Source organism: Penicillium arizonense (genome assembly GCF_001773325.1).
Source record: "Penicillium arizonense strain CBS 141311 chromosome Unknown PENARI_contig042, whole genome shotgun sequence".
NCBI classification, from domain to species: domain Eukaryota; kingdom Fungi; phylum Ascomycota; class Eurotiomycetes; order Eurotiales; family Aspergillaceae; genus Penicillium; species Penicillium arizonense.
The window spans coordinates 40,420-53,888 of record NW_019173319.1 but is presented as its reverse complement, the minus strand read 5'-3'; the positions used below and the strand labels follow the sequence as shown (position 1 = coordinate 53,888).

Below are 13,469 nucleotides of genomic sequence, written 5' to 3'. Positions count from 1 at the left end.
TATGACGTCACGCTGCACAACCAAGCTGTCATCCAATGTGCTTTGCAGGTTCAAATACCGGAAACCCCAGGAATCTACGCCTATTTAACTGTCAACTTCAAATCAACTTCCTTCACCCTTTCCACAAAGCACAAACCGCACCTACAATACCACCATGTCTTTCCTCACATCCATCCGCGCATCCCGCCAGGCTCTCCGCACCAATTACGCCATCACCTCCACTTTCCACACTTCAGCAGTGCGCAGCTTGAAGGAGAATGACAAACGTCAGTTGGACCCCTAGAGCACACGGTAAACATAAGCATCCATACTAACGACCTCCTAGACCGCGAGGACCTCGCCACCCACTACGAATCCCACAAGCAAGAGGTTGTCAAGGATTCTAAGGAGGGTAAGGGGAAGTGGAGGGCTGAACTGGCGAGTAGCAGCGAAGAAGATGTAAGGATACCCCCAAAGTCTACAGTGTGGATCCAGTCAGAGCTGACATGTTGTGGTATTCTAGGTGAAAGCGGATCGTGGTTACTTTGATGGCGAAGATATTACTTTCGAAGAGATGCAGAAGAAGACGAAACAGCGTCTCAGCCAGCAGGGTTCTGGGAAGAAATAAGTGAGAGTTAAGCTGTTCTGTTGCTATTCCGTCGCGCTTTAGGTTTTCTTTCTTGCGTAACATGTATTCGACGGCAGTTCGCCAGTGAGGTTCTCTTATTGAGGGATACTTTATCAAATGTATCGTATTTACCAATTTACCAATGATAATTTGAAAGCACAAGTCGTGTCAGAGTGTTGTTGCATTGGAAGGAAAGGATATAATGAATGATAGAATCGTAGATGTAGTATGATCAAGAACTCAAGAGGAGTCTAGAAAACGACTCGAGTGTTTCAACGCCAGAAACGAACCAAAACAAAAAAAAGTCGAAATCAATCGGCCCACCGCATGTAGCTAAAGCAACGCCCGCTCGCCAGAGAAAGAACAGCACCAGAATAACAAGCCCAGATCCCATACGTAGATGTAGGTATCATTTCAGAATTACGATCAGAATAACCAGTATAATGATCAACCCAATGATAGTCATCATACTCCAGTTCTCACCAGCCTTGCGCCGGATTTTATCTATCCGCCGTCTCGCACCATCCAACCGAGTCTGATGACGCTCGACGTCTCCATCCATCCCGTCCAGCAGGGCAACGTGGCCATCAAGCTCATCCCCAATTTGGATACTTAGCTGGTGCTGCCGACCAATAGACTCGCCAAGGCGATCCAGCTGGTCATCCTGGTCGCGCATGGTTTGCTGGTGGTGGTCATAGATTTGCTGGTTATCCATAACGGACTGGTCCGGACGTGGCGGTGAAGGCTCATCGCGATATGGGCGGAAGAGATTCTGACGATCGCGGTTTTCTTCTTCGTCTATTTCATCTTGCACGGCGGCGGCAGCGGCGGCGGAGTTGTCCATGAATCGAACGGATTTAGAAGGAGGGTGTTGGGGGATCGGCTGCTTCAGATCGGGCGATGTGGCGTTCGGTGCCTGCACCGTGTTGTTTTCCGACGGTTCACCGTCTGCGCCATAGAACTGGGTTGATAGGTCTTGGTATTGGGCTTGGAGTGGGCCGAGTTGGTCTTTCAGGGCGGCGGCGCCTGCGCTGTCGTTCGAGTTGACCAGACGGGTTTGCTCGGCTTCCACGGCTTCTATTCCCTCGCGGAGGGACTCGAGAGACCAGGAGATCTCTCCATCTTGAGAATTGGGCTCGAGATCAAGTGAAATCGCTCGTTGGCGCTCTAGGAGGGATAGTTTGATGTGATCGGCGAGCAGGAATAGCTGGGAAGCGGTCGTCATAGTGTCGGGATGAGAAGACTAGCGGTCTGTATGGTATATGATGGATCGGAGGCGTGTGGACGGTCAATACGGAGAAAGACCTCCGATCAGCCAGACAAAAAAAGGGTTCAGGGTTGAGATGTTGACAGGTTGAGTTGGGGTGAGACGGAGATGCAACAAGATGACCGAGTGCGGATCAACCGCCCTTCCGCCTTTCGCCTCTCCTCCCCGCAGTCCACCTCCTTCGGCTTGAATATGTCTACGTATTTGTATTCTCTCGCGAAGCCTTACACAAACTACTCCCTGATCTAGTGGCATACTCATGGATCCAAAGTGCTTGCTGGTCTACCTCGGTACCTAGACCCGCCCCCATCATCTGCACGTTGCTGCATGGACCCGCGCGCTGATTCCGCATACTTGAGCAGCAACATAGGGAAAAGGAGCATACATACCCGTGCATCGCAAGGTTTGCCTGAGTCTTTGAATAGGCTCACACCAGCGCATCATGAATCTACAAGAATTCCTGGCTATGGAGGACAACTGCGACCGCGATGAGCTAATTGACCTTCGCGGCCTGGATTTCGTCTCCGACTACGACTCGCACCTCATGTGTCCGATCTGCCACTGCCCCTTCGTCGACCCCGTCCGTCTACAATGCGACCATGTCTTCTGCCAGAGTTGCCTCAGTTCGGCCATCAACACCTTCCGCTCGGCCGATTCGGATGAGTTCCCGTGTCCCTCTTGCCGAACCCCCACCCGAGAGGTGTCGACCAGTGTACCCCGCTTGCTGATCAACATGTGCGACGAGATCCGGGTGCGATGTCCGTTGATAACGGAGGGGTGTCATGAGATCGTACCCCGGGGTCATGTCCAGTCGCATGTTGAGAAGTATTGTGGGTATCGGCTGGTTCCGTGTCCGGATGATTCTTGCGATAGGTTGATTCGTAGTAAGGATATTGGGATAGATGGGAAATGCATACATGTGCTGCGCCAGTGTCCCCGCTGTGAAGAGGATGTTATGGAGCAGGATTATGAGGTTCGTCATCTTGCATATGGTCTTGGCGGTCTACAGATACTGACTCGGGATACTGGTATAGGAGCATGACAAGGATCTTTGTCCTGTTTTAGTGACCAATTGTGTCGACTGCGAAACAGTTGTCTCTCGGAAGGCATTCAAGGAACATGTTGAAGCATGTCCGGAAGTTATTGTCCCCTGCGCGGCAGCGAAATACGCATGTCCTGTCAAGGTCCGTCGCGCAGACATTGCAATGCATGAGCAAAGCTGTCCACTGGTCACAATGATCCCGTATTTTGAGGTGCAAAACACACGACTCAATTCCTTGGAATTAAGTATGCGACATCTGCAGCAGCGGAATGAGATCTTCGAGGATGGGCTCGCCAACATCCGGTCCACTCTCGTCGAATCCGCGCGTATTGGCTCCAGTGCTCCCAGTGGACAATCCGTCAATTCTGGAAGAGAACAGTCCTCTACCCGCGCCGAAGCAAACACAGATCCTACGGATATATCCTCGAGTGTATTCTCATCCAACGCCACAACCTATCTACTCTCACTCCACGAATCTCTACGCGAGGAAGTAGAGCAAATAAGACACAACCTCACCGACCTAGACGCCCGCGCCAGCATGGCTCTGATGAACGAGTGTATACGCATGAAGGAAGACATGGCCCATACGAATGCCGCGGTCAACAGTGTCCGGATGCAAGTGCAATGGCTTATGAACCCCCGGCTCCATGGGACACGTACAGGAGCTGTCCGGGCCAATACGGGCGGCAATGAAACTCCTCGATCGCCGCTACCTTCGTCGTCGACAGCTGGGTCAAGCAGTACTACTGCGCAGTCTCTAGGGCCCCTTCGACCTAGGAGGCCTAGTGATAGTGGACGTGAGGGAACCAAGCTATGAACTAGACTTGACGTGTGATTTTGAGCGATGCATTTTTTATATGGATGCCGAAGGAGTATTGGGACGTTTTTGTATTCCTTTTATAGTTATGACATGATGATTAGTTGTTGGGAGCGTGGCTCTTTAATACAGTTGGCCGATATAGACCTTTTTGGTTGTTCCGATAAAGATTTATATTTATTTGATGTTAAGAGAAGTCTACTTTCTCCCCTGTTCTTGCGTACAGCACTCAGACTGAAATATATATTTCGTCAACCGCATCTAAAAGAGCACCGCACACACTTGCGCTCCCCAATAGTAAGATAAAAAACCAACTCTATTATTTGCAACCACACTCTACTGTACCGACGCCCAAAATGTCAATTCACCCAATCCTCGAAAATAAACTCGATAGTCATGAAAAACAAAAGCAAAAAAAAGAAACGCTCACTCGTGGACGGTGTTTAGGAATAGCCGAACGCGGGGGTCGAACCCGCAGCCTTAAGATTAAGAGTCTTACGCTCTACCGATTGAGCTAGCCCGGCCGGGCTGTTGAAGACCGATGGCCTATCATGAATAATATCGAAGACAAGAGTAATTCAGCACTCTTTCAACGAGTCAATTACGGCGGTATTCAACCTGGTAAATGCAGATTGTTTTGAGCGTTCAGAATTCAAGAGCCCGCCAGATGATTTTTCTTCACGCATATGCATTAGGGTTCCATATCATGAACCCACGCTAGTATTTGTACTGAGACCTGATGTACTTGCGGGTCTCACATTCTGAACGCTCCAGACAATCTGTGTTTGCCGGGTTGAATATCGATCATTGAATTGCCGTCGTTTGCAAGTCACAACCAAGGTGTAGGCGACTGTGAGATGCCAAAGAGTTCGATTATGGACTCAGTCCACGGGTTGGTCGGACTAGGGCGCGATTCTGATCTACCTGGTTAGGCACGTGTATCTATCCATTGCTCAAGAGAATGGGATAGGGTAGTTGTTGAAGGCAGGAGAGTGAGAAAGGAGATGTGAGAAGAAGATGGGGAAAGGGGCGAGGAGAGAGAGGGGTTAGGTGGAGTTCAATCGGGGTAGTGTAGGCGACAGGGGTGCAACGTGGCTTACTTCACTTTCTTAGTTGTAGGCTTCTTTTGGAAGCTCTAATATTTTTGAATGATTCTGGATCTCAAAGCTGCGAAATATAACACTGTCCTTCATGACTGTCATCAACCCCCCTACTCATGCACGATCTCGTGTCATACCTTTTATCAGATCCCAAAAAGACCACAGACCGGTCCGTGTTAAAGATTCTACGTTGATTTCAAAGCCACGGTATAGAGAATATGAAGTATCCAAGTACAATTCATGGATATTTTATGAAATCTATCCTTCCGCAAGCAGAGCGAAACCTAAGAAAACCCCATCATTGTCCCGCAATCTTAGGCAAAGAATGCCTCGCCAGCGAGACCAACTTCTCAATGAAAACCCGTGCCAGATAAAATGGCGGGAAAGTCTGTCCTTCATCATTGGGCTTGTTTAGTTCAGCGAAAAGCCTCGCTATATCCTCCAAAGTCTTCAAATCCCTGGTGAATGTTGCAGAAGTTGGGAATGTGATGAGATACCAGAAGACGGAGAATACAGCTGCGAGGAGGAATTGGGCATGGATCCTATCAAAACATGAGTTAGTATATCGGGTTTGGGTGCGGGTTGAAGCTTCCTACCAGAAGGTATGATGGTTCACGAATTGGCGGACTCGCCATATATAGATTAGGGAGGATCGTGCGGCTTCAAAGCATAGCTCTGCACTCGAAGGGAGGGGCGACCAGCTTTGTGGGGATGCTATCCTGCAAGAACTGCTCGCTCCGTGAATCTTGCCTAGACAATAATAATATTCCATGTGAATGTTTACACCACGGATACTGAGATCGTGGAAGAGGTATTCCGGTGCGCTCTCAGTCGCAAATGCATCTGGCCGACAGTCGACAGGATAACCTTGTTTCAAGTCACTCAATTCTTGATCTAGTTCGCGGATATGTTGAAGGCGTCTTGCTTCGGGCAGGGCTAGACCATGCACTGAATACAAAAGCCGGAAGATCTTCGACTTGAGCAAAGAAAAACGGAGATCTGATGGGAACAGAAGCTCCTTAGATGATAATGGTTTCATGTAAAAGTGGCGTTCTGATGTCTTCTGGGCGTATGTCGTAGGCAGATCCAAATCACAGTCGTCATCGTTTATCAAAGGTGGTTGGGATTTTCGGATGGAGAATTCTTTGTCGATGGCATAGCAATGCCAGAATAGAGCTCGCAGATGCTGGCTGCGCTGATCTGTCCGGTGTATCTCATGGGGTGTTTGTATTCTGTTTGCACCGAGATTATAGATAAGCTGCACTGCCACACCAAGGAGTAGTTCTCCTGCTTGGGGTCGGCCAAGAGGAGTGACATAGAGCATCTGTAGCACACAATAAGTTTAGGCGTGAGGGAAAAACAAAAGAAGACTATGTGAAGAGCTTACCATAATTGTCACTGCTTCTAGGGTCCTCAGGTCAGGAGGTTCCAGCATGACTTCAGGGAGAAGTGTTAGCGCTGCTTGCATATAAGCATCGGGATCAGAGCCGGCAAAGGCATTCTCATGACGATGAATTTGAGTGATCATTGCAGCAAAGGCAGCCAGACAAGCCCGGTTAGAAGCACGAGTCATGCTTGGCGGCTGGTCTAGAGTATTTGCATTGAGGAGAATCTGCATAGCCTCGACATCGACAATTGGAAATATGGAATAGAGCCCATTCCTGTCAAAGTACTCCAGGCATCGCTGAACCAGAGCAGATGCCGGCCACTTCAACCCAATGGACTTTCTCGATGACTTGAGATGTTGTGATTGGAACAACTGAGTGACCTCATGTGCAAAAACGTCCATATTGAATGTGCACCCCGTCTGCTGTTGAATGAGCGAGTAGAATGCTGCTCTTTGGGTCGAAAGAGGACTTCCGAGCCCACAGTATGAAACATGCCATTGAAACGCAGCCAACGCGGTATCAAAATCGCGTGTATCAGGCAGATAAGTCACTGCTGAAGATGTGTATGAAGAAGCCTGGGAAAGCGGACTGAGCGGCACCGGGGAAGTACCTCTGCTAGGGGGCACCAGCCCACTGTGGCTATGTTTAGTGTGTTCTCGAAATGCAACAAGTTTCGCCTCTAATTCCCGGACACGCGCTTTGGTGTCGGCAAGCTCCCTGGTGCATCCGTTAGCGCTTGTCTTGAGGAAAGCCTAGTGGCGGTCTCACTGCCGAGTACTCTTCCGGAGCTGAGTTGCCGGTGGAGAGAATGTACACGGAAGTCCTGCAAGATGACAATTTTCGCATGCTGGCTCGTTCCTATCACATTTGATCTGGGCAAGTATCATCATTAGGGGGTTGTGCATGTAAAGTGCGTGCGTGGCCATACCTTCCGATGTCGACATAGATCGCAGGCACTCCGCCCTTTCCCGCGTGGGCCAGTAGTGTCATCCATAAAAGCGATTAGGCTCGATAGTGATCCTGTGTCCGGTGAGGCACTGGATGTCCCAATGGGGAGACAAATGGTGAATTGTTACTGGAGGTCGGAGTACGACGCTGCTCATCGCCGCTGAATCATCAGCCTATTTTGACAGTGTCGAGCCTATTGCAGAGCCAAGTTCCAGCTCCAATTTCCATCCACCACTGAGATTGTCGCAGGTGGAACGCCAAGGCCATTTTTGCTTGCGTTGCGTCAAGATTTAGTGTGATGAGTCAGCGGGGAGTCAACCCTCGAAGTTTCATGCTTTTATATTGGCTTGCATTAGAAGATATTAGGCAAATACTGGAATACGGGGAAGAGAGAAAAGACTGAATGTATAAATCTATATAGACTGAATATGGATAATACACACGGGTGGTTGTGACTCTAGATGGCTATACTACCTACCATCTATAAGAATCAGTATAGAGTCTGCACCCCCTCCGTGCTATCCGTGCAGTATGGACCATTGTCTCGATTCCTAGTAGCCATACAGTATCCACGTACATGTAACTGCTGCGCCTCGGCCTTAGCGTCGGAAACATACCGGCCTTTTATGTCATCTTTATGCCATTTTTACGGGCATACAGCGTTCAAATGATGAACCTTCTTCTGCTTATTGAATCAAACTCCGGACTTTCTCATCCACATTTGAGCTGACAAGAGTGCTGTACGAGGTATTAGGGCCATTGCATATACACGAGATAAAACCGCCCTCGGCAAGTATTGAAGACAACAGACCTTGGGACCATCTGACCTTGTTTGCTATTCCTCCCACCGCTCCTCCACATTGAGTGTTTCGAAGTACCATACTTACCCACACTGGAAGCCTTGGCTGCAGATCACAGAAGCCACAAAGTCAGGTACCAAACTCTCATTGCTCCTATAGGTCCACCTTCCCGGTGCTTGTCTTCGAGGTCCAATGGACATGGCCTTGTTCGTCAGCCCAATTTGCTGCAGAATCTTAGGCGTCGTCACCACGTATCTAAATAGACGCAACTTGATTAGACGATTGCTTGCCAAGAAGGCATATTTTCATCCACTACTGCCCCTAGATCACCATCTGGCTGACGACAACAATGACGACTCAGAAGCTGTTGATATTGACAAGAAGGACCTCCGAGCATGATTTATGATGGAAAATACGATATAAAGGCCCTCATTTCCTCAGTACCAGACTGAGTTATCAAACCGCAGAAACATTTCTTCTTACAACACTCAATTTCCAAACCTCTTCACTGAGCAATGCATTTCTCCAAGGTTGCGCTGTTTGCCTTGACTGGCCTCGCTGTGGCCCATCCCGGTGCCCACGACCACAGCTCTTACACCAAGGTCACCAAGAGGGACTTTTTGCAAAACGCCCGCCGAAGCCTCGACCAGTGTGCAGACCACCTGGAGCGTCGGGGAATCAACTCTCGCGCCGAAGCCCGCCGTGCTGCCCTCCTCAACGCCAACAAGAAGCGAGCCATCTTCCCCCGCGATACAGACAAGGTCGTGAACACCTCTCACCACTCCACCCTGAAGGTCACTTCCAACACCCCAGAGACAGACCTCTTCTCCCAGAACCCCACCTGCATCCTCTCCCCTGAAGGAGAAGTCGGACCCTTCTGGGTAAAGGGCGAGCTGATCCGCAACGACGTACGCGATGGCCAGGCTGGTATCCCAATCATTATCGACGGCCAATTCATCGACATCAACACCTGCGAGCCAATCCAGGACCTGTACTGGGACGTATGGAACTGCAACTCCACCGGCGTCTACTCGGGAGTCCAGAGCGACATGAACGGCAACGGGAATGACGCCACAAACCTGGACAAGACCTTCCTGCGTGGTATCCAGAAGACCGACTCTGACGGCGTTGCCCAATTCAAGTCTCTGTTCCCAGGTCATTACTCTGGCCGTGCTACCCACATCCACGTTATTGCCCATACCAATGCTCATGTCCTGCCCAACAACACTCTGACTGGTGGCCATATCTCGCATATTGGTCAGCTGTTCTTTGATCAGGATCTTATTACCAAGGTTGAGTCTACCTACCCGTACAACACTAGCACTGTGGCTATCACCGAGAATGGTGATGACCATGTTGTTCAGGTTGAGACTGAAGACTCGAACTCTGATCCTTTCTTTGAGTATGCTTATCTTGGTGACTCTATTGAGGATGGTCTTTTGGCTTGGATTACTATGGGTGTCAATGTGTCTGCTAGCCACGATTCGGATGCTAGCTATGCTGCTAGACTCACTGCTTCAGGTGGTGTGAGCTCAGGAAGCTCAAACTCTTTCTAATCAGTTTATCAGCCTTACCCCTCTTTCGCAGAGAAAGGTCCTATACCTGAAATCCCCCGAGGCCAGCTTTTGCTTTCGCCTCTTCAAACAGTCACAATTATCATACACTGTTTAGTCTATACTTTAACAAAGAATCACACTCCTTCTAGATGACTGCATAAATATCTTCAGACGAACGAACAGTTGTATGCCCACCTAAACTCGAGGGTAAAATCATACAATCCAAATATAAACAAAGGAACCAAGAACAGAATGAAAAAGAACAAGAACCTATCAACCTCCGAACAATCCATCCAAATCAACCCGACTTCGCAATATTAAGGTGGAAAACACCATCCCACTCACAACTCTCCAAAGGCTCCTCAGCTCCCTTCTCACACTTCCAAGACTCACCCTTCAAAGTCGACCGTCCACTCTCAGAGCCATCAGCCCGAGCAATGCCGAAGTCAAACTCCTCAATGTTATAAATCCCATTGGGGAGCTTGAGCTGGTATGCCTTATCTGTACAATTGTAGGACATATTTCCAGCTTGGCCGATTGACCTGAATTGAAGTTAGCTCTATGGAGTTCCACTTTTGATTTGTCTTCATTGCTGTAAACGTTAGGAGAGGTAGAAGGTTGATGTGGAACTCACCAGTAAGAAGAGCATTTTGTTTCAATGTTGGTGTTTGGGTCCTTCAGGGAAAAGCCGAAAAGTGTAGTTTGGGGCATTGTTGTGAAGGGGATTCTTGCGCTGACGTCGGTGAGCTCAAGAGGCTTTAGGGCTTGGGCTTGGGGGTTGGGCGCGGCCATTGTGGTCGCGGCGGCGGCCAGGGCGAGTGCGGACATCGAAGAGATCTTCATTGTTGGCTTGGTTCTTGCTTATATTGTCAGATACAATATTGTACTTTGAAGCTAGGGATGTGTAGTTGACTTGTTGATTTGAGGAGCATATTGCTGCTGACTTTCACCCTTTTATACTTCAACTTTTAACCCAGTTTACTCTTGCAGTTCAGCTGCCAGAGACAGACGCAAGAAACATCTACGTAATATCAAGGCTGTGTTTTTCTATTAAAGTAGAGTTACATTCAGGCTTTGAAACATTCAGTCGCCTGAGACCCCAGATGAACAAATAGCAACCGGTTGTAGGATCCCGTTGAAACAAAGCTGGGCGCCTCTACCGGACGCCTGACGGGGTAAGTGCTATTTAGAACATAAGGCCCCTAAATGGAATAAGCATTAATCCGCGCTTACTGTCGATTACTAATTCGTAAAATAAGAACAATATTCTAGGCAGTGACGATTGGCTCCGACGATTCGGCTTAGGCGTCCAGTCCACGAGGATGGATCGGATTAACACAATATGGCTTCTTTAGTGAACTACTAGAAAAAGATACTATACAAGTAGTATGCTTACAATCAAGTGACTAAAAGAAGAACGGGAAGGAGAGAAATGTGACATACAAGATGAAATACATAAAGGTAACAGAGGAAGTCGAATATGCACCTATATAGATAGGATAATGTCTGCCGGGTGGGGCCTTTCCTATCTGGGCTGCCGCCGCTTTATAAGGGCGCTCAGGCGGACCCGCGAGTTCTTAGAGGAAGCTGACTTCTCTCCTAGCTTTATAGCAGACCTAAACAACGGATTTAAAGATTACAAAACTGTTCCCGGATGTTTACCTCCGAGTCATGATATGGTTAAGGGATTCATTCGCTAGTATGGTAGTTCTGCTACGGGCCGACTTAGCGAAGGTAAATAGCTAACTGTTAGAACTGTTAAAGCGTGGGCGGAGCGATGCTTTGGGGGATTCAAAGAGAGCACTAAAACGGAGGTACACGAGGAGGATAGAAAAGAAGTATACGATATAGGTTTGTTATTTCTCTGTCATTAATATATCACTAACTCTACTTGTAAAGTATGGGGGGTTCTAGTGTTTACAGGATAGAGCCTGTCAACTAGGTAAGATGAGGATGTCTTCTTGGAACAATGGTGTGGTAGGGAAAACAGAGACTGATTCTTGGAGAACTCCCAGGTTCTGCTCGAATGGACTGACTGCCGTAATCATTGAACACATATATCAGGGTCCTGCGCCTGAAGCTCTTATCGAGTATCGGAAGGCTCCATGTTTACCGACACTATCGGATCACCAAATAAATCCGATCTCCACTGCTGTATTCGTTCTGACAGGTATCCCAAATCAGGTGCTTGTGGAGCAATCTGGCGGTAATCCCTATATTTACAGCCCAGTGTAGTGCATACCCGTCGAAGAAAAAAAAGGCTTCACCGAATCCTCCAGTGGCTCCTCCTCGGCCATGCTCGCAGCCACGTTCTCAGCAGCCTCCAACGCGCGCAGCACATTTGCCCCGATCACTCCGGCCAAATCTTTTACCGGCACGCCGCGATCCAGTAAGATGCGGATCAGATCTGGGTAATGACTCACGTCCTCCAGGCCGCGAACGCCGTTGGGCATTCCATCGAAATCCGACCCCAGCCCCACGTGCTGGTAACCGATACGATGACCGATATACTGGATATGGTCGGCAACATCGGCAATAGAGGCGCGCGCGGGGTCCGCACAGCGAGTGTACTCTGGGTAGAAGGAGACCATGACAACCCCGGCGTTCAAGCGGACGAAATCCAGCACGTCGTCGGGAACATTTCGCTCGTGAGGACAGATAGCAAAGGCCGACGAATGCGAAAAGATGACAGGGGCGTGAGTCACTGCGAGGGCATCGCGCATGGTCGCGTGGCTGACATGGGCCAAGTCCACGAGCGTTCCGACGCGGTTCATTTCGTGGATAAGGGCTCGACCGGCGGGAGATAGGCCCTGGCGTTGAGGAAGGGTAATGGAGCTATCAGTGAAATTGAGAACAGTGAGGCACGGAAACAGACATGGAAAGCTTCGACTTAAATATATGTTATTCAAGCTACGAATATCATACGACCTATTTCCCGGTCGGTCTCCGGTCATCAGCCTGCCGGTCCCCGAAGGTGGACCTTAGACAGCCTCCTTGAGCTCTCGTGCTTGTTCTGGGGTCATGTCATGGCCGAAGCTCTTCGCTCGACTCATGATATCCTGGATGGCTGGACGCGCCAACATGCGTGTCGCCCAAGCCTCGATATGAGGCCAGTCTTTAATGTCCACCCCGAGAAAGGTAAACATCCAAGGCATCGCAAAGGGAAAGTAAGAGAGATCTGCCAGCGTTGGACGATCGGCAAGCGCGATGTACTGTTGCCCTTGCTTTGCTAATTGCTTCTCTAGAATATCCCATTGCTTAAGCGTATTCTCATGCAGTCTATACACGGTGATCAATCAGCAATGGCCTTTTCTAACTAGTAGAGCATTCGAAGACATACTTGGCAATGGCACGAGGAAGCTGAATGGGGTTTTTGCGAGTAGGATAACCTCGCAGAAAGTAAAGCCAGTATTTGGCAGTAGCGCTGACCATGACGACAAAAACGTTATTATGTGCACACAGATTCGGTGAAGCTCAGCAACATACCCTATACCTGCAGTCTGATAGGCGACCCACGTGAAAACAGCCCCTCTTTCGGCGGCGGTGCGTCTGGCCCAGTCGCCGTGCGTATCGAAGCGATCGGCCATATACTGCAAGCACGCTGTGCCCTCAAACACATGAAAGGGCTCACCAGACTCCGGGTCCACATCCCTGAGTGCAGGCACCATACGTTCCGGATGGATTTTATATGCCCATTGCGAGGTGGTATCGATCAGGGAGATTACATGCGGAATGGCCAGCTCCTGAGCCAGGATCAAGGGCTTGATGTAGTTGATATAAGAGGTTTCGTCCGCTGATTAGAAGGGCATATCAGCAACTAGCACTTACATGTCCATTACAAAGACGATACCTTGAATGATATAAAGAACTAGTTGATTGTTGTCTTTGGGGACGTCGCCAATGATAACCTGGCCGTTTGTTGAGCTCATGTTGATCGAAGTAAT

General features: G+C 49.2%; 8 protein-coding genes across 8 annotated transcripts; 3 read left to right on the top strand and 5 right to left on the bottom strand.

Annotated features, from left to right (window-relative positions):
- Nucleotides 1–154: 154 nt before the first annotated feature.
- Nucleotides 155–607, top strand: PENARI_c042G11492 (uncharacterized protein; the record flags this gene model as incomplete). The annotated part of the gene is made up of 3 exons (XM_022637184.1): nucleotides 155–266; nucleotides 326–438; nucleotides 503–607. The coding sequence occupies 3 exons, from the start codon at nucleotides 155–157 to the stop codon at nucleotides 605–607; spliced, it is 330 nt and encodes a 109-aa protein (XP_022482996.1).
- Nucleotides 608–1,016: 409 nt separating this feature from the next.
- On the bottom strand, nucleotides 1,017–1,832 carry PENARI_c042G03896 (syntaxin family protein; the record flags this gene model as incomplete). The annotated part of the gene is made up of 1 exon (XM_022637156.1): nucleotides 1,017–1,832. One exon carries the CDS (start codon nucleotides 1,830–1,832, stop codon nucleotides 1,017–1,019), a length of 816 nt encoding a protein of 271 aa, XP_022482971.1.
- A 484-nt stretch (nucleotides 1,833–2,316) lies between these two features.
- PENARI_c042G05067 (uncharacterized protein) lies at nucleotides 2,317–3,733 on the top strand (the record flags this gene model as incomplete). Its single annotated transcript, XM_022637162.1, has 3 exons — nucleotides 2,317–2,625; nucleotides 2,806–2,847; nucleotides 2,909–3,733. 3 exons carry the CDS (start codon nucleotides 2,317–2,319, stop codon nucleotides 3,731–3,733), a joined length of 1,176 nt encoding a protein of 391 aa, XP_022482994.1.
- A 1,398-nt stretch (nucleotides 3,734–5,131) lies between these two features.
- On the bottom strand, nucleotides 5,132–7,067 carry PENARI_c042G00427 (fungal specific transcription factor domain-containing protein; the record flags this gene model as incomplete). Its single annotated transcript, XM_022637146.1, has 4 exons — nucleotides 5,132–5,375; nucleotides 5,430–6,157; nucleotides 6,221–6,938; nucleotides 7,000–7,067. The coding sequence occupies 4 exons, from the start codon at nucleotides 7,065–7,067 to the stop codon at nucleotides 5,132–5,134; spliced, it is 1,758 nt and encodes a 585-aa protein (XP_022482977.1).
- A 1,417-nt stretch (nucleotides 7,068–8,484) lies between these two features.
- PENARI_c042G00629 (intradiol ring-cleavage dioxygenase) lies at nucleotides 8,485–9,525 on the top strand (the record flags this gene model as incomplete). The annotated part of the gene is made up of 1 exon (XM_022637147.1): nucleotides 8,485–9,525. The coding sequence occupies one exon, from the start codon at nucleotides 8,485–8,487 to the stop codon at nucleotides 9,523–9,525; it is 1,041 nt and encodes a 346-aa protein (XP_022482961.1).
- Nucleotides 9,526–9,823: 298 nt separating this feature from the next.
- On the bottom strand, nucleotides 9,824–10,368 carry PENARI_c042G06743 (uncharacterized protein; the record flags this gene model as incomplete). Its single annotated transcript, XM_022637167.1, has 2 exons — nucleotides 9,824–10,067; nucleotides 10,160–10,368. The coding sequence occupies 2 exons, from the start codon at nucleotides 10,366–10,368 to the stop codon at nucleotides 9,824–9,826; spliced, it is 453 nt and encodes a 150-aa protein (XP_022482984.1).
- Nucleotides 10,369–11,744: 1,376 nt separating this feature from the next.
- On the bottom strand, nucleotides 11,745–12,299 carry PENARI_c042G10753 (dipeptidase; the record flags this gene model as incomplete). The annotated part of the gene is made up of 1 exon (XM_022637182.1): nucleotides 11,745–12,299. One exon carries the CDS (start codon nucleotides 12,297–12,299, stop codon nucleotides 11,745–11,747), a length of 555 nt encoding a protein of 184 aa, XP_022482963.1.
- A 207-nt stretch (nucleotides 12,300–12,506) lies between these two features.
- On the bottom strand, nucleotides 12,507–13,454 carry gliG (glutathione S-transferase gliG; the record flags this gene model as incomplete). Its single annotated transcript, XM_022637164.1, has 4 exons — nucleotides 12,507–12,804; nucleotides 12,866–12,949; nucleotides 13,012–13,318; nucleotides 13,376–13,454. The coding sequence occupies 4 exons, from the start codon at nucleotides 13,452–13,454 to the stop codon at nucleotides 12,507–12,509; spliced, it is 768 nt and encodes a 255-aa protein (XP_022482972.1).
- Nucleotides 13,455–13,469: the final 15 nt, after the last annotated feature.